At 38.8% G+C, this 27,456-nt stretch overlaps 1 protein-coding gene across 3 annotated transcripts in view; it reads right to left on the bottom strand.

The window, feature by feature from the left end:
• Positions 1–26,407, bottom strand: part of LOC145675932 (nudC domain-containing protein 1) — a 46,043-nt gene extending 19,636 nt beyond the window's left edge. The window contains exons 1-3 of one of the 3 annotated variants that reach the window (XM_081746738.1): positions 26,271–26,407; positions 16,592–16,716; positions 13,307–13,464 (exon numbers count right to left, since the gene is read on the bottom strand). In XM_081746738.1, the coding sequence (XP_081602864.1) occupies positions 13,307–13,464; positions 16,592–16,703 (270 nt within the window). In that variant the 5' untranslated portion in view covers positions 16,704–16,716; positions 26,271–26,407. Of the gene's footprint in view, positions 1–13,306; positions 13,465–16,591; positions 16,717–25,309; positions 25,331–26,270 lie in introns of those variants that run through there. The other 2 variants (XM_081746740.1, XM_081746741.1) reach the window with 2 other exon arrangements.
• Positions 26,408–27,456: the final 1,049 nt, after the last annotated feature.

Below are 27,456 nucleotides of genomic sequence, written 5' to 3' on the forward strand. Positions count from 1 at the left end.
CTTCAGATGTGCATGTATGGTGACGCGTACCAACGATTAACGAAAATCAATTTTCCTTCCCTATACAACAGAATTTCTATAAGATAATAGAATAAAAGGAAGAAACAGAACACGAAACTTAGCCAAACTTTTTAAGTGAGATGGAAGTCAGATGCAAGTTAGCCATTTGCTGTTTCTCAAATTTAAAGGGAGAGAGACAGAACCAGTGAGAAATGGCACTGGTTAAGAATTATTTTTTTAAATTAAATTAAATCTTCCAGTTTTACGTCCCACGGTTATGCCGGCTAGGCTAAAGGAGACAATGAGATAATGAGAAATGAAGGGATGGGGTGCATAAAATGGAAGGAAGCGGAAGAACGCCGAGAAAACTTATGCACACGGTGTTTGTCCACCAAAAAGGCCACTTGGCGCGAGCTGAGATCAAACCAGGGAACCCCGCACCAGAGGTGAGCGCTCTACCACTGAGCCACCGCGGCCCTGAATTATTTTTTAAAATGCCATTCGGAATTGTAATGTAGTTCTTTATTTTTGCCTTTCTGATGAAAAAGACAGTGTAATAAATAAACGGATGATTGAGTGAAAGAATACTAGTGTATGAGTCGAAAATCCTTGGCGTATCATTGAGCAGCCTTTAGTAAAACCAGCCCTCTAGATGATTTTAGTTAAAATTTATGTAATTTATAACCAATCATTTATCATCTCATCCTCCCTACAAAACTCACTCAGGCAAAAGTCGCAGCTAATGACCGGAAATTATCTAAACAAGAGGCTTAAAGTGGGTATCTTTTTCCTGAGTAATATCAGTTGAACGTCACCTCAACGGGGAACAGTTACAACAGAACTCTAGCTCTAGGTGTCATAGAGCGTGCAACAGTGATTTGCTGGGGTAGAGTGATTTACGGATAATTTTATTGTGTGAGTTCAAACTGGGATACAATGTGACAGAAACGTACCATAATGTAGTGATGGGTTGTAGAATTAACTTGAGAATGGGGACTGATTAACTAATTTCATGCCAAAGATCAGAATCTCCAAAGTGAGGAAGACGGAAATCCCTCAAGAGTGGATAACAATGCTTTAAAAGTATTGGAAAGACAAATTCACGAACTACCATAAGGGAATTTGTCCGACAGTTAGACGTCTGCATCTGAACTATTTCTAACAATCTATAGTAAACAACAAAAGTGAAAAATAAATAACTAAATAAAAAAGATAGCAAATGGATCCCGCAGGAACTGAATTAATAAACAAAAGCGGATGGACATCTGGACATGAGCACCTACCCGATAATATGATAATGTGTGACGAGAACTACAAAAAGTGAACAGTGGTTAACCCCCGTACCCCAACATAAAATCCAAAATAAAACCTGACACGACATAAGTTTTTCTTGTTAAGTGTGGTGGACAGTGCTGGGCACCGTCCATTACGAGCTCTTTTCTCCTAGTAAAACTATTACCACTATCACACACTGCAAAGTAACTAACGAAGTACGCCGGCAGTTGGGTAAGAAATATTCTCTTTGGTCAATAGTATCACAGATTATAGGTGCTTACAGATCATAGATATTTGATTATTATCACTGATTTATTCATTGCTAATGTCACCTATAGTATTACCATATTATCATAATTTATATCACAGGTAATGTGATAATCTGTATTGGTAATTATCTTGATGGTTAAGGTTATTTAGTACCTATTTATCCATATCTATCACTTACTCGTGCTTACCTCGGTCATATAGTATTTACTTACTGTGAGAATACTACTACTCACTCGACCTGACACAGGAGAAAGGGGTTATAGTTATTTATGAGAGACAATGAGTACTCAATAATCTACCTTTTGCTATCTCATTTTATTATGTGAGCTTATCTATACAGGATGTGGGTGTGACTCTTACAGTGCTATTCTAGACCCGATAATGATGACGGATTAATATGTGAGTCACCCACTTGTAAATAGATTATTAGCATTATCTCAATGTTCTAAATAACAGACGTAATTATCCAGCAGCAATACATGAACTGATAAATAAATCAAGAATGCATAGCATTACAATAGAATACTGCTATTACAATTGTTATTATTGCTGTTATTATACTACTACTCGGGTTTATCATAACCTACGGTTACGAGGACTGTGAGAGTTGCATTGCCTGACCATACTGATGTGTAAAATTAAGAAAAACCATAAAATACACAACTTACATGTTCTGGTCCATCAGACTGTTGACTTAACCAAGAATCGTTAAGACGAGACTTTCGCGTATACTCGAGACGAGACTAAAACGCGTTCTCAGATGCGAGCCAAGACCGACCGAGACTCCATCCAAAACTGAACTGAACTCCCCTGGTTTAGAAACCAGGAGTTTTTATATTTGCCTCATTTGTTATTTTTCTTTCTCATGTCCTTGCGGGCCAGTACATTCTAGACTATGAAATAATAGTTTTGTGACGTATGCATAGAAAACACAGCTTTTACACTTTCACTGAAGAAATTGTTTTGTCGTATGGGTATTATTCAGTTTCCTGGTGTCCTTCTTCCTGTTTTTAACCAAACCAATAATAACTTATTTTTCACAGTTTGGTATTTTTCCGGGTGACATTCACTTTTAATAATACAATGTCTAATCTTCGAAATTATAAAAATTTCGATCAATCTCGATGTTCTCGTGATATTCCCCCACTTAAAAAAATAATACTGAGCAATCCTGTAATGGATGCCCAAAATTGTGAATTTCGATCAAAGTTCGATGGTCACCCTGTATAAGGAGTTCAGCAAGGCACTGGAAAACACTATGTGTCATGAAACTCGTGAAGCACACTTCCTATATACTAGATGCAACGTCAGTTTCATGCCTAGAATGCTTGGTGCCGGGACAGAGGGAAGAAGAATAACATTAACTAGCGATTGCTACCAAGGGTGGCTAATGAGGCATAAGGTTGTAATAGCGGTGCAAATACAGCGTTAACACCTTTAGTACAGTGACTAATACATCGAAAGAGTATGTCCAGGAAGGACGAACAACCTAGAATTAAATGTATCGATGGGATCCAGAAGAGTAAAGCGTTAAAGTTGCATATCAATTTAACCTTTAAACATTGTAGAAAGAAGATTGTCTGACTCGTATGGCAGGCAATGGATTATCACACCCGTTAATCATTATATACATGTTACAGATATGAACAATATAAACACAAAATATATATATATATACATAAAATAAATCAACTAAATAAAGTAAATCCATAGATACATAAATATCAGGGGAATGTTGTATATTCCACTGGTTTTTTCTTTACGCACAAACCTTAGCCTTTGGAGATTAATGTGCATCCAAGATGCACCTGTAATTCCCTTTCAGTGCAATCTGCCATGAATGCAAACGTTAATGTAGGCAGAAAGGGTTAAGGGAAGGGGAATAAAAGGTTAATAGGCACAAGAGAGCGTGATCAGGAAAAGTAAGATAGCATACGGTTTTTTTTTTTTTTTTTTTGTTTTTTTTTATTAAGGATAAGACGAATAGAAGATACCACCACCAACTAATATTAGGGAATATTTACAATGGTGTTTGTGAGAAATATCTCGGGCTAAGCAATGTATCCACAGGAGGAGATGCAGGTCTGGGTGGAGTGGTACAGGAATCAGGTGCGGGATCGTGTAGCGAAGGTGTTGATGCACGGCGTCCTTCCAAACGTGTTGACAGAAGGGGGTTTGCCCCATTGTTGTGAGTGGAAGAAGCACTTAGGCGAGGATGCGTGAACTGTGATGTAATATTTGAGTTATAGAATCTGGAACGTTGTTTGGGTCTGCCGTATCGACACCAACAGAGGCAAAAGATAATGGATATCACACATCCTACAGTACCCACGGCACTGCTAATCGTAACCAGAGATACCATATCGAAGGGGGTTTGGGCCCTCACGGGATGTACTGCAATAAGGCCAAAAACAGAGACGAGCCACCTGAAAGGGAGAAAACGAACTCGTCTTACAGGAAGTCTACAATTGAACTATTAAAACGAAATGCATATGGAAGTGCTATTTTTTTTTTTTTTTTTTTTTTTGTTTTTTATATGTCTTGCCTTATAGCATGCAATAATTTACTTCCCAAGAGTTAGCTGTACGAGTTGGGGTCATAAGACAGTTAATTTTAGTACAGAAGAATTCGTCGACCTGGTGAAGGTCACGGTGGGAATTCCTTCTTGGCAGGATAGCCACCTGACTGGTGCAGGATTCACTGATGCGTGCGAATGCACTTGCATTGGGAGGCTCCTGACTACGACCGTAAAAGATCAAGAAGGAGGGGGAAACCCTGAGTGAAAGTGGTTCCCAAGCTATGCAAATCAAACGGGGATGTGCATTAAAGTAATTAGTCTGTTATGTGCACATTGTGAAGAAGATGCTCCAAACGGGTGGCGTGGTGAGTACGAATGTACTATTAACTTACACTTTGGTTGGGCGCGACGCGAAAGATATTCTTGTATGTGTTTGTATATGGATTCGTGTGTTGTGTTTGTACACACGAAAATGTGTTTCGGGAAAACGTGGGAACAAATGCAATCAGTGGGGTGAAAGGCAAGGAATGTAAGTTTATTGCCACGGGAATGAGCTTACTTGTTGCCGTATCTATTTGAGACGTGCTCAAAAATATTTTTTTTTTTTTTTTTTTTAGAGAGAAAGAAGGAATGGGTGGGTCAGGGAATAGGGCTACATACAACCTATGTTGTATTTTCCTGGGAATATTTTATATTTTGTTTGTTTGTTTGTTTGTTTTTTTTTTTTTTTTGTAAATGCAGAAACTCAGCCTTTGCTGAAGTCTATCTAAATCTTTCTCCTTCTTCCGGAAAAAATGCATTTGTTGCCTAAAGGGATTTTTAAACTACACGGAAATCATGTGTATGAAACCTAATGGAATATATATCGTTGTTATGCGTAACAGTGTAGTATATATATTTTTTCTGGGGGGGGGGTCATGTTAATGAAATGAATGAATATCCCGTGTAACCGTATAGTATTTTATGCGATTACGTGTTGTTCGCCGAGAAAGGATCCAATATATTGGTTAGAGAATTTTATATTTGTTTGTAGTTACTTTCGCATAGGAATTACTCAAATGTTGATCGGAGCGAGGGAAATGTGGGGAGGATGAAGTATATTAGATACTGTAACTATTATGGTGACCATTTTTGAGAGTCAAAGTGGGGGGTATTCCCTCAAAATTCCAGGGGGACCAGTGTAATTGGTGCACTCGTACAATTCGGGGGGGACCAAAGGCCCTTAGAATTCAAGGGGGCGCATGTCTCCCTTGAATTATCTATTGTTTTTACACAATGAAACCTTTTACAGTGAACAAACTCGTTCTGTAAACTGTTGTTATGTTTGAAAATGCATCATGGGATGACATGAAGCGTGGTTTATTTGTGAAGTACCGTGGGTATATGCCTAAGTTTTTTTTTTTTTTTTTACTTGAGAATAAAAGTAAATAATATAACGTATGGAAGTCTAAATAAGCTATTCCTTGTATGAATAAATGCATCATATATGTGTACGTAAGATCATTTGTCTCTGAAAGGGAAGGAGGAGGGTAACATACGTTAGCCTACGAAGCGTGTAGGATTACTCGTAGAACAAATAGCTGCACAAGCTGCATATACACTGAGACGTGACCGCATTAGGCAAGTAACACTCAATACCAAGCTGGTTCATGAAATAGTGGCGAAAATGAAATCAATTACACATGGATTGGAAAACCAATATGGCTGCTACGCGTATGCACACTGGCGTGGACCAGGCAGTCATTATGTATAAGTGTAGAAATGTGCATGCAATGGCTGGAGATAGTCATTTGCCCTGTTTTCGTCTACCAATAACCCACATGGGAGTGGCTTGGGGGGAACTACGGCACTAGATAGTGACGGAGGTAGAGAGGTAGATACGGGTAGGTGGGGTTGGCGGAACCTCTGGATACAAAAGCATGGTATGATATATGTGAAAACAAGAGACAAAGTCGGGCGTTTGAGCATATATATATATATATATATATATATATATATATATATATATATATATATGTGGTGCATTTATACACGGAATGCTACACGATTGCTCTGCTACCAAGGAATGTGGTTACAGATATTGTCTGTACTTCGTCTGAAATTCGGGACTCGGATTTTCATCCGGTAAATATAGTTTCAGACGTGATTTTGCTATTGGGACCTGTTGACCGTTCATTAAGACCATATATGAATTACCATCTAGGCGGCTGTGAATTTCAAAGGGGCCATCAAAGAGTTGTTGAATACTCCTGCAATCACCGGGTTTGGAATATATGCGTTGCACCACGACTTTAGATCCAGGGAGAAACTCAGTCGGTTGTTTCTTAGAATGCAATTTTTCGCGTTGCCGTTCAAAGATTTGATTCCTTCGGTATAACACGTAGTCCCGCGTTTCCCGTGCAAGAGTTAGCCTCTCGTGATTGCTTAGTTCTTGGTCGGGTGCATTAAGCACACGATCAATAATGAACGCTGGTTCGATACCAAACAGGATCGAGAAGGGACTGACGCGAAGTTCCGTAAGGGGTGTCTTATTTATAGTAGCAGTGGCGGTCTGTAGAAAGTCCGGCCATCGTGCGTGTTGTTCCTTGGTAAGGAAACGCAATGCATTCTGGATGGCTCCGATTCGATTCTCAGCGTGCCCCAAAGTTTGATGATGGTGGGGGAGGGCGTAGCGAACTTCTACCCCCATACTTGCTAAGAATTGCCGCGTTTTTGTGGACGTATGGGATGTTTGTTTGTCCATAAAAACGAGAGATGGACAAGAGTAGGGCGTCACTATATGGTCCATAAAGAAACTAATGAAAGCTTCTGACGTGGGGGATCTTACAGGTGCAGTGATAACAAACCCACTAGCATGGTCTGTCGCCAAGTAGAAGTACTGATATTGATCTGGTTCGGAAGCGATTAACTTCCCGGCCAAGTCAATGGAAAAGCACTTGAAGATAGTGTCGTGGGGTAGTTGTTGCACTGTTTCGACAGACGGTTTATACGATCTTTTAAATAGAGAGCATTCGTGACACCTAGCTAATTTCCGATATAGCCATTGTTTCATCTGCGGAAAGTAATACTTTGATTTAACTAGCAGATGTAATTTGGTAAATCCCGGGTGGGTTAATGAATGCGTGTGTAGTTCATCAAAGATCGAATCCCGTAATCTGTTAGGAACGCAGAGTACTAGTCTGTCGTTAGGTATTGCCTTGATCTTCCTATACAGGATACCATTCGAAAGCGTGAATTGCTTTTCCCATTGGTTATATTGGCGCTGAGAGGTATCTTCAGTTTGTAAGGCGCGTATAATCTTCCCTAGAAATGAGTCCTGGCGCTGTAATTCACCTACATCAACTCGTTTGTCGAGAGCCAGCATTTGGTACTCATGCGGGGTTTCTTCCGCTTCCGCTATCGTTTCCTGCGTAACCGGGAGTGGGTTCCTACTCATCATGTCTGCCAATCCGTTCTTGCTTCCGGTCAAATGTTTGATATTGAAGGAGAATGTACTAAAGAAATCTCGCCACCTCAGTAATTTGGGACTAAGGTGATTCGAGGTTTTCATGGCTGTGACCGCTAGTGAATCGGTGTAAATGGTGAATTCCTGTCCAATTAAATATTTATAGAATTTTTTAAGCCCAAAATAGACCGCATATAATTCAAGCTCATAGATGGGTGGGGGCGTCTTCCGTGGCGGATGACGGGATGATGCAAACTGCACCGGGTGCCAGTCGGCATCAGAGGCGCGTTTCTGTAATAAACAGGCTCCGACGCCAATTAAACTGGAGTCCACCACCAGGGCATGCTCCGTATCTTGGGTTGAATATATCTGAAGAAGGGGTGGGTTAGTTAGAGCCTGGCGTATTTGTTGGAATGCACTCTCGCATTCATCTGTCCACACCAATTTCTTCGGAGATCCTTTTAGAGCTTGATAAAGCGGTGCTAGGTTCAGTGAGATATTGGCAAAGAAATTTCGAAAGAAATTCACCGAGGCTAACCAAGACCGTAATTGCTTGACAGTTTGGGGCTTGGGGATGCTCAAAATAGCCTCAATCTTCGCTGGGTCTGGTTGAATGTGACCTGCACGGATTATAAAGCCAAGACACTTTAGCGTTGTCACGCCAAACATTGATTTTTTGAGATTGAACAAAACCGAGTAACGTTGTGCAGTCGCTAGTACTTTCTCTAGACTTACCAACAGTTCTTCAAACGTGCGCGCCCCTAAATAAAGGTCATCCACATACATAGTAAGGTGGTTGGGATCCACGTTTTCAAAAATGTCACGCAAAATGCGTTGGAGCATAATCGTGCTGTTAACATGCCCCATGGGCATGGCTGTCAGTTGGTACATGGAATGCTTAAGATTTAGGGACGGTACGGAAAATGCAGTAAAAGGACGGTCCTCAGGGTCTAAGGGGACCTGAAAAAACGACTGCGATAAATCGAAACAGCAGAAGTTCGTAGCGTCTGCTAGGTTCTCGATAACGTCCGCCATATTGGCTGGAGAATCCCGGATTGGATGGCAGGCAAGATTGAGTCTACGTAAATCCAAGCAAATGCGCAGATCGTCAGAATTAGGTTTGGGAACTACTAGAATATTATTCCGAGTTGCTGAATTGCTTAATTCAATAATACCCATCTCTAATAATTTCAGTACTTGTTGTTTTGCCCTAGGCCGTAATCGGTGTGGCACCGTAAACATCGGGGACCGAAAAGGTTCTCTAGATTTTAAGTCAAGAGTAGCTTCATATGCATCTATATGGGAAAAATCAGTGTCAGACCATTTGAAAACACTAGCATATTTAGTAAGCACATCCCTTAATTCCTGTTGTTGTTCATTACTCAACTCTTTGTTAATTTTGAATTGTTGTGAATCAATAAGGTGACCAATTTTCGCAAGGCGTTCTTTTGTTTTCTGTTGTGCATGCTCAGCAGTCGGTGTAAACAACTTACGTACAGTATTTACATGTAGCGACTCAGGAATGTCTGGTAAAACAGACGCAATAGCCAAAGGCGTTCCCTTGTGAAAGTGTTTGGGCGTGGAAGCCAGATTTACAACGGGAACCGCTATGTTATCTGTACTAGCTACTGTGTGAGCAATAAAGCAACGTTTTAGGTTGCTGTTGATAGGTGTATGTATGTGAACAGCACTAAAATTGACACCTAACGGTATATCAAGTGGAATGAAAACAACAGAGCGCGGAGGGACGGTTGTGGTTTGTTTACAAACCAACGTAAAGTGTTGATTCGTCTGCACTTTCGAAGCAACTGCAGGAGGCAATTGAGTAGAGCCTACGGGTATATTCTGATCTGAATTTGGACGACAGCCAAAATGACGTAATGTGAGTGTATTATTCTGATATTCAATTACGGCTTGATGAGTTTTCAAAAAATTATTTGCCAAAATAATAGGAAATTTAGGAATTGGAATAAGCCTAAATAAAACCGTAAATGATTTTCCGGCCAAATTAATCTTAATATATGCTGCATACTTAAGCGATAACGGTTTCTCGCTTACACCATACAGATTTGTTTCCATCTTAAATACAGTCACATTGCGTGGTAAGGCTGTCCACGGTAACAGGGAGCTCTCTGCTCCAGTATCAATCAGAAAACGGCGTTTTACGTTCCCTATCGAACCCTGAACGTAGAATAATTGGCCTTCAGAGTGTAGTGGTAGGGTGAGAATGGTAGGAGATAAGGTATCATGGTTAGGGACTGGCGGTTGAGATGGACTTGAAGGGGCTGGTTCAGGAGCTGAAGGCTCCTGAGGCAAATTCAGTTTTTTGGATCGGGAACAGGTTCGAACGGTTTAGGTGGTTGGGCTATCGGGGAAGGGGGATGGGGTGGGAAAGCGTAAGGAGTCGGTGGGGGGTATCCGTAATACGGATATGGCGGGGCATACGGAGGGTATGCCGGCGGAAATTGTCCATAATACGCGTGGTAATTATCATTGCCTTTTGGAAATGTATTATTTTGCTTCTTCTTCTTCTTCTGGTTCTTTACTTTGGCCTGCTGGGCCGAGTTCAATTCCTTGTTCTTGTTGCCCTGTTTAGTTTTAGTCGCAGGAGGCTTATCGTGCCGATGATTACACTTAGCACAATTGTTACATGCTTCCTGGCTTCTGCGGTAATCCTGTTGATAGGACGGAGCAGGAGAAGTTGCGCGGGGGGTGGGGGGTCTGGATGTAGTTTCTGCAAAATGTACATGAGCCTTATGGGAATTGAACTGGAGCTGTAACTTGTCCAGCTTGTCCATTATTTCGGTGTATGGGTCTCCTTGCCTAACCTGGGGAGTAGAATATACAGTTGGGTTGGCAGTAGCTTGTGGGGCCACTGGGGAAAGCTGAGGGTCACATGACACGACCCGCTGTTGTTCCGCAATGCGCTGGTGTAATAACAGGTCAGCCTTCTGCCTAGTAAATGCTTCCTTAATTAATGCCTCAAAATTCGCGAACGTCTTTTGAGAAAAATAATGCATGTGTTGGGGAAGCATAGCAATAACAGCATCTGCCATAAAGTCTTTAAAGGGAAGGGTGGGATTGTACTTATCTGCCAAGAACTTCTTCTCAAATAAGTAGTGCGTTAGTGGTTCGCCCGGGGCTTGAACTCGCGACCTGTAGGCATTAAGTGCTGTTAATGGTATTTGACAAGACCCAAATTGCTCCTCAAACGCTGCTTTCAAACCCGCCCAGTCTTTGTTACGTAAAGACTCTTCCTGTGTCTTGTACCAATACAAAGGCGGTCCACTTAAACATGTGGGAAAGATAGCTTTAATCCGATCGGGTGTCCACGCGTTGATCTCGGCCAAACGTTCAAAATTGGCCAAAAATCTGTCAACACTTTCAGACGGTCCATCGGAAAATACATCTAAGGAGACAGGGGGGAGGATCATGGAAACCGGTGTTGCACTATTAGACCTACTTTGTGATCGAGTATTAGCCATAGTTAACTAGTGAAAGTAGTAAAATGAAATATGAAAATTGCACTGAGAGCGAATCACAAGTTTAAGTAACCAATACTACACATAGAAATAAGGTTTATGCATTACACATAATTATGTTCAGGCAGTACAATCATAAGTCCTCTTATTCATTTCGGGGAGCCATATCACAGATTATAGGTGCTTACAGATCATAGATATTTGATTATTATCACTGATTTATTCATTGCTAATGTCACCTATAGTATTACCATATTATCATAATTTATATCACAGGTAATGTGATAATCTGTATTGGTAATTATCTTGATGGTTAAGGTTATTTAGTACCTATTTATCCATATCTATCACTTACTCGTGCTTACCTCGGTCATATAGTATTTACTTACTGTGAGAATACTACTACTCACTCGACCTGACACAGGAGAAAGGGGTTATAGTTATTTATGAGAGACAATGAGTACTCAATAATCTACCTTTTGCTATCTCATTTTATTATGTGAGCTTATCTATACAGGATGTGGGTGTGACTCTTACAGTGCTATTCTAGACCCGATAATGATGACGGATTAATATGTGAGTCACCCACTTGTAAATAGATTATTAGCATTATCTCAATGTTCTAAATAACAGACGTAATTATCCAGCAGCAATACATGAACTGATAAATAAATCAAGAATGCATAGCATTACAATAGAATACTGCTATTACAATTGTTATTATTGCTGTTATTATACTACTACTCGGGTTTATCATAACCTACGGTTACGAGGACTGTGAGAGTTGCATTGCCTGACCATACTGATGTGTAAAATTAAGAAAAACCATAAAATACACAACTTACATGTTCTGGTCCATCAGACTGTTGACTTAACCAAGAATCGTTAAGACGAGACTTTCGCGTATACTCGAGACGAGACTAAAACGCGTTCTCAGATGCGAGCCAAGACCGACCGAGACTCCATCCAAAACTGAACTGAACTCCCCTGGTTTAGAAACCAGGAGTTTTTATATTTGCCTCATTTGTTATTTTTCTTTCTCATGTCCTTGCGGGCCAGTACATTCTAGACTATGAAATAATAGTTTTGTGACGTATGCATAGAAAACACAGCTTTTACACTTTCACTGAAGAAATTGTTTTGTCGTATGGGTATTATTCAGTTTCCTGGTGTCCTTCTTCCTGCTTTTAACCAAACCAATAATAACTTATTTTTCACAGTTTGGTATTTTTCCGGGTGACATTCACTTTTAATAATACAATGTCTAATCTTCGAAATTATAAAAATTTCGATCAATCTCGATGTTCTCGTGATAATAGCATGGACTCTCTTTGCGGGGCAACGCTAAACTAAATGTTGCAAAAATTACGAAACAGAAGCTGATTCACCTGAAGTATGGGCCATTCCTATACCGTTTATACTTTCCTGATTTAACGCCAAGGCACATGTTAAGCAGCTAAGTCAACAGCACGCCTTATGAGACTTCAGGTTTCAGCAGTAGTAATGTTTCTTCTAAGACAAGATTGAGAGTCCAGGCAAAGACATTCCTTTACTGCAAAATGCAATAGTAGTGTGTGATATCAAAACTACAATTTAATTTCCGAAAAATCTAGTAGTTTTAATAACAACTGAATCTTGTTGTTTTAAACACATTTCCAAAAACTGAAGTAGCTTTGTGTATGCACCTAGGTAATAATAAGACTTACAAAAATATACTGAACTGAAATGGATTCGAAACCTGATCTTCCGCTTGCTGGGAGAGTTTTCTACCAATTGAACTATCTCCAATAAAACCAATTTTATTTATTCTTTCACGTGGGTTTTACGCTTTATTTATCAACAATGAGGTAGATAAGAAAACAGCATATATGAAGTCCCCTTTTATCTTTATTTATTTGCATTTAGTATTGTTACCCAACCGATAAATGGACAAGTACCTCATTACTCTGCCCCACGTACTCAATCAGGCAAAATAGCCACTATTTTCAACTCTCCGTGAAACCTATCCCATTCTCACGGACTCACCTACTTGGGCTCTTCATTCTGCTCTCTAATGAGACTCTGCACCTTTGCTAGGACAGTTCACTTCACAGAAGCCACTTAGAATCTCAACTGAACCTTTTAATACCCTCACGAAGAAAGAAAGTGAGATTTTTTCTGCTTAGAAGAATTATAAAATACATATATAAAGCGCTTGCTCTCGGTCTGAATAGAGGCAAAATAAAGGATTTGACTCACACAAAACTATTTTCAATATTGTAACATATATTCGTTACACTAACAACAAAAGTGTTGAATGCTAATTGTATTACTCACAGCTTCGTTTACGATGTTCCGCTGAACAGCCCAATTCTCATCCACAAAGTATACATCATTAGGAAACCAGGGATCTCCATACAGATGATTATGAAGACCAAATAACTTCACGTGCAGAAAGGAAAATTGATCTTCGTTTGGGATAACGTGATCCACACCTTAAAACAGAAAGTACTGCGATTAATTGTTTCCACACCATGCAAGGAAAAATACAGTGTGAAATAAAATATCATAAAGACGGCTTTTTTATTTCATGGACTGAAAATAAACTAAGCATGACCATTCTGAGACATATCACCACCATGACTGTCATTTTAAATATGCTAATAGTTTGATAATAAAAGAGTCATATGACAAATAATGTGAAAACTTTACTCGAAATTCATACCTATTAGTTTTTCAATACAATTTTATTTGCTCCATGAAGGAATATCCTTATCATGCTTCTTGCGTTAAAAGGATGTGCAGAACACCTATCGAAATTATATTAAATGTTATTGCAAATATTATTCTATTATTAAAGTGTACGCCATCTAGTACTACATTGGAAGTGAACCTTCTGAAATTGATTATTTTATTTATTTATTTATTTTTGAAATCCTGTTACATACTCGTGTTCTTGTTTACTCTTTCATAAATGCAACGTTAAGTTCTAACATTGTTGGATATCTGCGCCATCTTTATTTTTCCTTTTCTTTTTCATTGATTTACATAAGGAATAATTTTTCTAAACATTTTGAAGTGAAGTAGAATTTTAATGATTTGGTCGTACAGATTCCCTCTTCAAGGCTATTTAAATCTCCCTTACTTCATGAAAATTAAATTTTATTACATGGAAAATAATCAAATTTAATTAAGTAATATTTAAATTTACATATAACACAAAAATTACACATCGTTTTGAAAAAAAAAATATAACATTTCTATTCTAGTGTTGGTCTCACAATTAACACATCACTCAATAAGTTTGTAAGATGACTAATCAAACAACAACTTTTAGGCAAAATTCGACTTTATTCATCAACGTAGTCTCCTTCAAGAATGATAAATTCATTTCAATGCTTTTTTAACATTCAATGACTTTTTGTAGAACGAATTATCTTTGGCTTAAAAATAGGCTTCAGTTTCGGTAATTACTTCTTTATTGCAGCCAAATCTCTTTCGCTGGAGCATTTTTTTTTTCTAGGTCTGCAAACATGTAGTAGTCGCTGGGAGCCAGTTCCGGAAAGCACGATGGATGAGGAAGCAATTCAAAGTATAATTTTGACATTGTTGCGATCGACTTGTAACACGGTGCATTGTCTTGGTGAAAAAGCACTTTCTTCTTCTTCATTTGGAGTCGTATTTACGCAATTTCTTCCTTCAAACGCACCAGTAACACTATAGAATATTCGCTATTGATGGTTCTTCCTTTCTCAAGGTACGGTAATCAATGAATAAAATATCATGCGCATCCCAAAATACAGAGGCCAAAACCTTACCAGCTGACATTTGCGTTTTTGATCGCATTAGGAGGCTTTCGCCGGTAGCTGTCAACTCAGCTGATTGCAAATTTGACTCTGGAGTATAGTGATGGATTCATGTTTCATCCATTGTCATATAATGCATGAAAAACTCTTTTTTTATTGCACTGAAACAGTTCCAGACAGCCCTCTGAACCGTCGACGAGTTGTTGCTTTTGGTCGATTGTGAGCAAATGCGGCACCCACTTCGAACAGAGCTTTTCCATGGACAAATATTCATGCAAAATGGTGCACACACTGCTTTCTGATATTTTTAAGGTGTCAGATATCTCACGCAACTTCGCTTTACGATAGACGAAAAACATTTTGTGGACTCGTTTTATGTTTTGACGCGGTGGCTCAGTGGTAGAGCGTTCATTTCCGGTGCTTGGGGTCCCTGGTTCGATCCCAGTTCGTGCCGTGTAGACTTTATGGTGGACAAACACCGTGTTCGTGGATTTTCTCAGGATTCTCCCGTTTCCTCCCACTTTCTTCATTCCACCATTTCATTCATTTCTCATCATCACCGTCTCCTTTAGCCTAACCGACATATGCGTGGGACGTAAAACTGAAAAGTTTTTCCTTTATGTTTTCTGGAACAACTGCCGAATTTGGGCGACCAGAGAGTTCAGCATCATCGGTGTTTTGTACGGTCATGTTCAAATTCAGTAAACCTCTTTTCTACCATTTACCTTGATGGAACGGAGTCTAAATAATATTTGTCACGTCATTGCTTTGTTTGAACGGTATTTTTCCCCATCAGAAAACAATCCTTTATCAACACATGAAATTCAGATTTTTCCATTGTTTTAAAAAGTACAAAAGATGCGTCAATAAAACTACTTTAACTTGTGAACTAAACGTCCGAGTGTTGTGAAATTAAGACATGTATCATTTGAAGATGAGTACTTCTTAAACATCATATGGACTTGTGAACAGCGGCGACATCTATGTGTCATCCTACGAATTTACAGAGTGATGCGTTAGACTTTTACGCTAAAAGAGACAAATGAGTAATGAAAGCGAATGATTAGGAAATGAAATGAAATTTTTGAGTTTTACGTCCCACGGTTATGCCGGCTAGGCTAAAGGAGACGGTTATGATGAGACATAAATGAAATGTTGGAATGAAGAAAGTGGGAGGAAACGTGAGAACCCCGAGGAAACCCACGCACACGGTGTTTGTCCACCACAAAATTCACTTGGCGGGAGCAGGGTTTGAACCCGGGACCCCACGCACGAGGTGAACGCTCTACCACCTCCGCGGCCCTGATTAGAAAATAATTGGTGGAATGAGAATGTGGGACAACCTCTAGAAAATCCACAGACACGATCTTGTCCATTACAAACTCACGCCCTGAGATTGAGCCAGGGACTCCTCGTATCTTAAAATAAAGGACATTTAACTAGACATGAAGGCGACATACATACAATCACAAAATAATTAAAATTACACCTCATTTCACGGATAACAGAAAAATAATTCCCCATATTAATCAATAGATTGAAAAACAACACTGTACGTGCTTAATATCATTAAGTCTATTCATATTGAATATTTACATTATTGTTTCTGAGTTTGAGTTTCATATGAAAGTCAAAATTGATACATTTTACCATACACGGTGTATTTTATAATTCACTTTTACTTTCTTGAAGCACCTTGTACAGAGTTACACATATATATTATTTATCAGTTACAGTGTAATCAACTTCTTATCGCTACAACTATGAAAAACAAAATAATTCACTTGGAAGAAGCGCATTATAAAAAAATACATACCAGGAGTCAAAGACTGTCTATATATTGGTAAAGAGTCTAGAGATAATTTGTAACCCTCAAAATGAGGATCTAACAGGTCCCGATTCGGACGAAGCTCAACCAGCGTTGGCATTCTGCACTTACGTCTGAAAGAAAATCAATTGGTTTATAATTATACTCATATTTGGCACGCAGAGCACATATTGAAAATTAAGAGGATCTATCACTGATCTCTTCGCTCCAAACAAGAACCCTTTTTTGACTGTTGGGTAAGCTCTATCACCTTTCTAAATTGCGCACATAGTTACCAACAAGATCACTGAAAATTCCACCAGATTAGTGAACAAAACCGCCATTTTCCACCCGGAAATATGCCAACTGAAAAAATATCGCAAAAATCATGCTATTACTACGAAATATGTATAACATTTTAATTAATTATAGTCAATACGGATGAGAAATTATTTTAAATATTAAAAATCGGTTTTAAATCACATCTGAGCTGGCGTCTTGAGCTTGTGAAATGGAATAAGTTGCTTCAATCATTCTATTAATAGTGCGTAGTTACTATCGAAATAAATAAAATCAAAATCACGGTACTATTTCCCTAATCGCCTTAATGATGCACTCAATCCTTTAAATTTGGATTAACTCAACCAGTTTTCTCTACATTGCTACAAATATCCAACTTTTGTTCTTCCCATTAATCACAAATGAATATCGAGAATACCAAGAATATGCATCAAATTCGCATACACTGAAATAAATACGAACTGTTAAGCAACAAATAGCAAGCAATACATACACTGTGAAAGAACACAGAGGACATGTGACGTTGACACCCATCCCATGTTATAACAGTTTGATTGTTACTTCTCTTATGTGCAATTCGTAAGCATCTGTAATATACTCGTCCTAGCAATCTTGGATGGAGAAGAAGACGCACAGAAACAAGTGTTATCGAAATCTCAGTTGCTTTCGAAATGCTTTGCGAGCAGTTTTTCAGTCGCCTTTGTACTTTCTGTGCGTACGGATCTTCTTTACGATGCATTGGCTATTTCGGATTCGGAGTTAAGCTGAAATTCTTTCTCAAATAACATATAGATGCTGTGACGAGAAATCTTAAATTTCAGAGACGAAAGAAAAATATGTGTTTGGAGAATAAAAGACTGTGTAGTTTATACTCTGATTATCCAATAACTGGGGCTGGTGTCATGGTCCCGTAATGCAGTTTTCTTATGATAGCGTAGTCCTGTAATCTAGCTCTGTTAAAGGCGAGATAGTGTGGCGAGGAATGGCTAGACTGTGAGGATTGGTCTTGCAAGATGGTCTGCGAACCTACCAACTACACCGGTCGTGGTTCGGAAGTCATGTTAATCCTTCATAGCCTCGGTATTGCAAAAGGACACAAAACACAAAAACTAAGACCAAATACATCCAAAGATACAGGTTTAATTTAACTAGAACTAGACTAGTTCAAAAACTCATTACTCGTACACGAAAATACCTCTATGCAGGTCTATTAACTTGTACAATTTAAACGTTGGCATGTGAAAAATAAAATTTAAAAAAAAAAAAAAAAACTTATTTAAGTACATAAATTGACGTATATTTAAAATCACGTAAAAATATGTTACTCACTTATTGTGACTGGAAGCAATAAAAAAGACCAAGTCCCAAACAAACGGACTAATAGAAAATAACGGATTAAAATGCTACCTTGATGTACTTCTTCAAACGCCACGACACACTACTCAAGGCAAATAATCTTTGATTTTTAATATAAAAGGTGAATAATTTATTTTTACTCAAGACATTCTAATGTCACGCTTAGAAATTCTAATAACCGATTTATGAACTTCCTGAATATCATGTGCACTTCCGAGTTTTCGACGGAATCACGTAGGATAAAAACAGAAGACCGAAAAATCAAAGGAACAGAAACAGAGTTACTGGGGTAAAGCAGTGCTGGAAACACCTTGTCAAAACGTAGATCAAGCGTCAAATAGTGGATATGAGAACTGCGTTATGGTGGAGTTATTTTGTGCATTTTTTTGTTCTTTGGTGTGAGGTTGCCAACTCATATTTTTTATTATTACGCCAATGCTGTGCAAATTTTGTAATTACCGCTTCCCAGTCATCACTTAACCATTCCCTTCCTAAATTTAACTTTTTAAAAATGAATAAACACATTTTCAAACACGAATCTTTCTACTTCATTTTTAGCCCCCAGTAAAATTTTTGAAACTTTTATCTTGTGTTTAGTTTCTTTTAAATGTTTCGACAGATCTGGCACCGGTCTTTCCGCTATAGCATTCCTAACATGCTCCGTAACAATCATATTAAGGTTTCTTTTAGTCTTGCTGCCTATGTAATTTTCAACTGCAACAGTGACACAACTCAAAAATCGTCCTTACTGACGTACGGGCAGAAAATGAAAGCTAATCTTGATGTCTATCTCTGGTAAAAATTTCACAGATGTGCTTTCAAAACTGGGCGCTAGAAAGCACTTTGTGTCGTTCTTGCCCCCATTTGTTTTTACTGCGTTTCGAAACATTCAAACGCTTCTCCTGAAAAGTTAGGAATTTTGAGTTATGTCACTCTTGAAATAAACAGACGATATATATATGCTACACTATGGTACATATAGTATAATGTATACATACGTGTTATAATATGTAATTCAATTGTTATATCATTATGCTCTTACAAGTCATTGACGAGCTGTTCTATTGGCTATTCTGCCTCTATGTACATTCAATCTTGCTTCGAGCTCTTTTGAAAGCCGCTACAGAGCTTGACTCACGTGCCGAGGTTGGCAAAGCATTCCAATCAAGACAGGTTGAAATTATGTATGCCTTTGAGGAATAAGTAGATCTATGTACAGGAATTGCAAGCTGGCCGTTAATCCGTGAGCTTTTGTCCCTGTCATGGAAATTACTTGAAAACTTAAGGTGTTTGAGAAAGTAAAAAGGTTTTGTAAAAATAAGTGTTTTACAGGGTCGTATCCAGAAGTAGTAGGACTGATTTTTTTCCCGCGAGCGTGGAGCAGTGTAGGGGGGGCTGCAAGGCCGGATGCTATGGAGGGGAGCCTTGGGAACAGATGTCGACCGGCGGCAGTCGCCTGCGTGCGTTAGTTGAGTGTGGACCACTGTGTTATTGACCTCCTGTTGTAACGCCTCGTCGTCAGTTGCGATGGAGCGAAACTTGGAGCAGCGGTACGCCACCAAGTTTTGCGTCAAACTGGGAAAATCATCGACCGAAACCAAGGACGTGCTTACGCAGGCCTACAAGGAGGATACCATGAGCCGCACAATCACCCCGTAAAAAGAAAGCCAGAAAGTCGAAATCGATGTTGATTGCATGTTTTGACCGTCGTGGCATTGTCCATAAGGAGTTTGTACCTCCTGGACAGAGTGTAAATGCAAGATTTTACGTGGAAGTGTTCACACGGCTGCGAAATCGGATCACACGCGTGCGACCAGACCTGGTGGGGAAATGGAAGCTCCACCATGTCAACGCGCCGTGCCACGACGCGTGGATTGTGAGGGATCTCCTGACCAAATTCGGCGTTTCCACGTTGCCTCACTCCCCTACAGCCCTGATGTGGCACCGCCGGACTTCTTCCTGCTCCCCCGTATCAAGAGGCAGCTCAAGGGGCATGGTTTCGACTCGGTGGAAGCGGTCCAAGCTGCGACGACGAGGGCGCTGAACGGCATCCCGGAGGACGACTTCCAGAAGGCCTTCGCGACCTGGAAGGCTCGCTACCAGAAGTGTGTGAATGCCCAAGGGGCCTATTTTGAAGAGTATGAAGTCGATGTACCAAAATGTTTAATATATATATATATATATATATTTATTTAAAATCAGTCCTACTACTTCTGGATACGACCCTGTATAGAGCAGTACCAACGAGTGCAATTTATGCCGTTGTTGCATTTTCAGCCACGGTAGCTTTTCAAAGAATGGTGTTAGAGGTCAAAGAATTTTAAGTTAAAAATGAAACGTATGGAAACATTCTGAACTCGCTGCAAACGGTTTTGTAAATGTGCAGCAGCGTCAGTTAAGGTAGTGTCACAGTACCCCAGATGTGGTACCACTAGAGTTTGGACAATTTTTTTTTAACTGTTACTGAGGGAATGAAGATCTCCAAAAGCCTTTTTGAACGATGTGTTGATTTGATCAGATCAAGTTAAATATTTGTTAAGTATGACGCGAAGAGTTTTCACAGAGGAAGAGAAGGGCATCTACGCCTTCTAAAGTTACATTGAGAACAAGTGAAATTAGTTATTCATCAATAAGTTGTGATTTCAATATTCTTCGTACATTCAGTGGCTGAAGAGAGTCGCAGCGGCTCTTGAAATACATTAGCACTGTAACGTTAGACCTTTTCTATTTCAAGCGTGACCCTGCTGGCGTTGCTGTCGATGTGTGTTTTCCCGCATTTCCCTCGAAAGAGGAGGAATAAGTTGTTGTGGCCGAGACCCTCCAACAGTTGCATGTGGACCGGGTTCTTTCCCCTAAAGCAAAGGGAAGGTTTCATCTGTAAGAGAGCGGCGAGGGTAGGGCCGAAGTATGTTTCACCTATTTTACGAGGGCATATTTGAAATAGAAATACTCTAGTTATATCATTTAGTAACCTAAACTTATCTAGCTTCTTCGAGTTTAAGCTCTTTGCTTTGTGTCCTTATGCAAAAGAAGGACGCGATTTACTAATTAACGTGCGCTCCTCCAAAACGACCAGGGCTTGAATCTCGTGGAATTTGGTGGAAGCATAGATTATCATACAGAATCAACTCTGACAGTATAGGCCGCTCCCTACTACACCTGACTCACCTCCATTAGATTCTTAATAGAATTACATACCCCCCCTTTAGAGCTAAGTTTAATGTTAGTGTTCACAGCAAATCACGTTTACGGAGATTAAAAGTTTTCAGTATTAACCTGCAGAGATAATTCAAGCATTATTTTAATTAAGAAACAGGATACAGGAAAGAGCTACGATTCAAAGTAGAAATTTCAAATCCTTTCTTGCATCAGATCAATTTATTCTCGCGTACTTTTCTTAATTCCATCTTAACGTTTATATAATGTAGTATGAACATGTGTCAGAGAAGAGATAATTTGATCATTTGTATTTTGTTTTGTCTTTGGTAGCTTCTCTGAGTATGATCCGCACCCGGTGAGATTCAAACGAGAATACAACCAGATTTACAAGCTATCAGCAGAAAAAAAAAGAAGTTTAAAAATTCTGATTACATAATAAAATAAGAATATGTAACATACAATATTGACTTTTATCGGCGCACCTTTCCACAAGATAGGAGAGCCAAAATTTATGTCTACAAGATGGTAGTGCCACTGGAAGTTGTATATTAGAGTAACATAAGAGTAATTACCTTCAGTACAAAAGTAAAAAAGTTACGGTAATGACAGCCAATGCGTTGGTTTCATATCATATGGTAACCTTTAATTCTACAGACTGAAATATTAACTAGCATGCATAGTATGGATACAAATATTATGTTTCTAACCTGTCCCTCAATACATTTAATCTATTAACGGATTTCCATATTTTTCTAGGACGCCGTAGCCTAGTATTTAGAGGGTTGGACTCACATCCGCGTGGTCTTGGGTTCGATTCCCGGCCGGTGCTTCCCATTTTCGGCGTCCACCCAGTGTCGTGAGGCAAACTGGGGAGTCACGTGAATAAAAGACGTGACAGTCTAGAAAGCATCTGATACGCCTGTTAAAGACATGGCATCGCAGCGCACTGATGCACGTGTTCGTCGCTACGCTGGTTATAGTTCAGCCAGTTGCTAACAGATGGCGTTGGAGCTGCTCAGGCCCCAAAAACGGCTGTTACGCAAAGTGGTTTGGTTTATAATTGCACAATGTTGTTCATTGTGAAGAAAAATGAAATCTTTTGAGTTTTACGTCCCACGGTTATGCCGGTTAGGCTAAAGGAGACGGTGATGATGAGTAATGAATGAAATGGTGGAATGAAGAAAGTGGGAGAACCCCGAGAAAACCCACGCACACGGTGTTTGTCCACCACAAAGTTCACTTGGCGGGGGCTGGGATCGAACCCGGGACCCCAAGCACCAGAGGTGAACGCTCTACCACTGAGCCACCGCGGCCCCCATTCATTGTGAAGAGTAGGGGGTCTGAGTGTACTAGTATAATATGAAATTTCTAGTATGAATTTAAGTTCTAGTTCTGGCCTTTCAATTACATCCTTTATGATAAAGAAGACAGATGATTAATGAAAATGAATAATTATGAAAAAATCAGTGCTATCTGAATGTGGGGAAAAAACAGGAGAACCCAAAGAAAATTCATGAATATGATAATTGCCCACCATAATTCACCTGGCCTGGAATCGAATCAGAGAGCCTTGCATCCGAAACGACCGCTCTACCACTGAACCGCCGGGGTCCTCCAGGAATATTGCGCTGGTAGTATAGAGAGTTATTGCGTGCCCAATTTTAAGTAACTAGGATCTAAAATACCTGGAGATATCAATGTAATTTGGGGTGTGTACGCCTATGTGATAAATATTTCTCTTATGGATGACTAAGGTAGCTTTGTGCCTTTCGTCCACGAGATCGTGGATTCGATTCCCGGTAGGAAGAACATTAAAATGAATTACGGTGGTTCGGATTTCACCATAAAACACTAGGTCTACATCTCATATAGCCTTTGTGTTCGAAATAGACGACCAAACCTCACCAACAACATACATGGTAGCTTCCCTACATTATTTATGTTATTTCTATCTTACTACCTTAGTTACTAGAATGGGGCTAATTTAAGCAAGGTCCTCAGACATTAATCTTTCTTTGTGGATTAATAATTTGATCTGAAAAAAAAAAAAAAATCTGTTGTAAAGTTTTTGAGATATTTTCAACCTGAAGTACCTTAATTAATAAGAAAGAGGCAAATTTTGCCCTAACGTAAAATTCGACAACGGAAGGCCAGAACCCCGGTAAATTCAGAAGCATATTCCGTTTTTGGCATACCTTATCGTTACGTTAAGTGGCGTACTGATTTATGCGGTAATATATCCTGTGTGGGGAGCTTTTGTAATAGAACAACTGCCTATATATTTTTTTCTACATTATATATTACGAATACAGGAAAATGTTACGATTTAAAGTGGAAGTTTGAAATACTTTCTTGCATCAAACAAATTATTTTCGTGTGATTTTCTTCATTCCATTTTCACGTTTATATCATACAGTGTGAACATGTGTAAGAGAATGGATACAATTTTTTTTTTTTTGGGGGGGGGGGCTATTCTGAGTTTCATCTGTAATTGGCGGGATTCAAACGAGAGTTGATTTTGAGTTTAACGCCCCTTTCAGCAGCAAGCCTATATGAGAACGGGACCTACTGATTAACGTGGAATCCGAACCACATGAACTCCCGCCGGGAATCGAACCCGGATCTCCCACGCCAGAGGCGTGTATGCTAACAGCTTAGTCACGAAGAAGCTCGGGTTCAAACAAGAATACAACTAGATTTACGAGCTATTGAAAAAAAAAATACATCCAATTCTGATTATATAATGAAATATGTGAATATGAGAATACAATATTAATTTTCACCGGTACTGTACCTTTCCACAAGGTTGAAAAGCCACAATTTGCATGTACAAGATGAACAATGCAAGTGTGAACGTGAATCTGTTATTAGTGCTACTGAAAGTTGTATATTAGAGCAACATAAGTTTTTTTTTTTTTTTTTTTTTTTTTTTTTTTTTTTTTTTTTTTTTTTTTTTTTAGTAACCTTATCAGGGAAATGTTTTATATTTTTAATGCATGTTGAAACAGAGAAATTATTATTTTTACCGTCTCACGATTATGGCTTTTAGGGTAATGAGAAGGATGATTGCTGAAAATAAGTAAAATAAGTAATTGTGAAATTAAATTTTCCGTGCTCTGCTAGCGGAGATTGAACTCGGAACCACGTGTGTCTTCGGGGAGGGCACAAATTACAGTTAATACTATAATATTAAACCAAGCAAGTATCACACTTCACGCGAAAAAACACGGTCAATCCCATTATTGAAAATGCTGATAATACAGTATGAACAGTATGCGTACTACAGTTGTCACCTTTGATGAACTTATTGATTCTGACCTCATTTAATATATTTTGAGGATTTCAGTGGTAGCAGATGGAAGGGTGCCAGGTCCTTATCGTAAAAGACGAAATAAATCCATAACAAATAATCCACTAACAAAAATTGATAAAAGAAAAATAAATTGTCCCTATTTGCGAATAGTGGGCTTAAATGGGTTAGCCCTTCCCGCGGCCTAGTGACTTGCGCATGCGCCTTTGGTGTATGTGGTCCCTATTCGATTCCTGTTGGCAGCAAAAAATAAAAATATTACTTTCACTATCATTTACCTCCATTGATCATCCATCTCCTTTCGCCTAAAGGACATAAAGGTAAGGGCATAAAGCGTGAGACATTAAGCTAGAAAAAAATCATTAGGAAAATTAAACATATGTAAACTGAAAATATTGAGAAATATATTGTTTACAAATACTAAAGAAAACACGGAATACAATGAACTTTTCAAAATCTTTTTAAAAAAGTTTTGATTGTACAGGTATAACGCATCAACTTTTTTTTTTTTTTTTTTTTTTTTTTTTTTTTTTTTTTTTTTTTTTTAGAGAGAGAGTTTAAGAAGAAAATACATTAATCCTTGCATACCAATTCTGTCCTACCTATATCTGCTCTCGGATCCCGCCCCTGCGCCTTCTCTTAACTAACTCAGTGTGCAAGTCGCCTTCTTTAAGATTTCAGAGTCTCAGCCGTACAATTCTCATGAGTCACGAAACAAATCCCCTGGTAGATGTATACCTAAGACAGACTAGTGGAATCAAGAGATTTAAAAGACTGTGCCATATCTGTAGTTATTATTTTTGGGTCTAGAACATTTCATCGGTAAACTTTCGGTCATAGTTACTGTATGAATCTAAAACGTGCAGTTTTACTATACGGATCCATAGCATAAGTAGTAGTAGTAGTAGTAGGAACGGGTTAGAAGTCCTGCAGGGGTTTCTTAGGTTTTGTTCTCGTCATAAAATGGGCAAATTAAAGATTTGCACAATTTTTCTGTACATTTTACAATCTGTGGGCCCGTATAGTAAAACTGCACCTCAAAAATGAATGTTATTACTAGTCTTTGGGTAAACTTTACAATACACGTTCCAATTGCGCACTACTATGACCACTTTATGATAAATAATAGAGTAAGTAGGATAGGGTAGAGGTAAGTAGAGTAGACTGGGAGCGGGTTAGCTTCGGATAGGAAAGTATGCAGCCAATTTGTTAAAATTAATAGTGCAATTTCTCGTGTCTGTAAGCTATAGCCCAACCAACTGGAGCGAACAGTGTAAAGTTTACTCTAGATTTTTCAAAAGAAAAAAAAATGTTTTGTGGTCATTGTTACTGTGTGAACATCTTGTAAAGCTTTGTATATGAATGCGATAATCCAGAAACATTATTCTAGAAGTGTTATACCGAAAAATCGTATAATTTAGTTTTTTGTATTGCAGGCAAATTGCCGATCTGCATGCGAGATTATCTTGTATAACAGTTTGATTTGGTACTACACGCAAACATGACCTCCATAAAGTTTAACCTTGTGATTTCAATTATATCAATAGCAAAAACTTAATATACCTTCATACCTTCCCGGCAAGTGAACACGATTCTTCCCACAATATTGACAGTAAATACAAGCGCAATCCGTACTTCTTTTATCATCTGATATTGGAATGTATCTCTAGGGTTGCCAACACATTGCTAACCAGTGTTGCCACACACGGCAAGCGAAATTACACACACCTTCCGTAAAAATTGCACAATTTTACACACAAACTGGAGGACAGTGCACACAAAATTGCACAATACATAACTACTTATCTATATGTAGCTATATTGTGTTCGATGATGTACATCCACCAGCCATTGTTCAAAGAATCAGAGTTTTATTATTATTATTATTATTATTATTATTATTATTATTATTATTATTATTATTATTATTATTATTATAGTAAAACCGTCAACTTCAAAATGAAATGAACTCTTTGAGTTTTACGTCTCACACTTATGCCGGTTAGGCTAAAGAAGACTGATGATGAGTAATTAATGAAATGGTGGAATGAAGAAAGTTGGAGGAAACGGGAGAAGTCCGAGAAAACCCACGCACACGGTGTTTGTCCACCACAAAGTTCACTTGGCGGGTGTTGGGATCGAACCCGGAACCCCAAGCACCAGAGGTGAAGGCTCTACCACTGAGCTACCGAGGCCCCCCAACTTCTTCACTTTCTTTTTACTTCAATGTACTTAATTTTTTAATTGGACATCGGCCGGTCATCCTACCAAGTTTTTACCTTAGTCAAGCCACACCAGTTGATGCAGTCAGATAACTTGGTCACAGTAGTAACTCAAACCTTATACAAAATAACGCAATTCTACTACGATCAGTTTCATCCTCCCCTTATCTTATCTGACTGTTAAAAATATCAAGACATGGTAGTTCTGGTTCTGTGTTAAAAGAGAGACATACATTCTTTCCCTTCATTGAAACAAAATTTGGCGGCTTTTTCTTTCAGTGTCCATAGATGGATAAAGTTTATTTAATTGAGTTAACCATACGTATGGTTAACCATAGAGTTAACCATATAGAAGTACAGCAACTCTTTCAAGTCCCACCTCCGCCGTTAACTCTAACAAAAATTTTCCAAGGTCTTCGGTTTTTGGCACGTGATTGCCGAGAACATACTTCATGATGAACTAAATTTGGAACGTAAAATAAATAGAAAGCGGAATGAAAGAGTAATGATTTAACTTCTCTCTCTCT

The sequence above is a fragment of the Thermobia domestica genome, chromosome 18 (assembly GCF_964235325.1).
Source record: "Thermobia domestica chromosome 18, izTheDome1.hap1.1, whole genome shotgun sequence".
Taxonomy (NCBI): Eukaryota; Metazoa; Arthropoda; class Insecta; order Zygentoma; family Lepismatidae; genus Thermobia; species Thermobia domestica.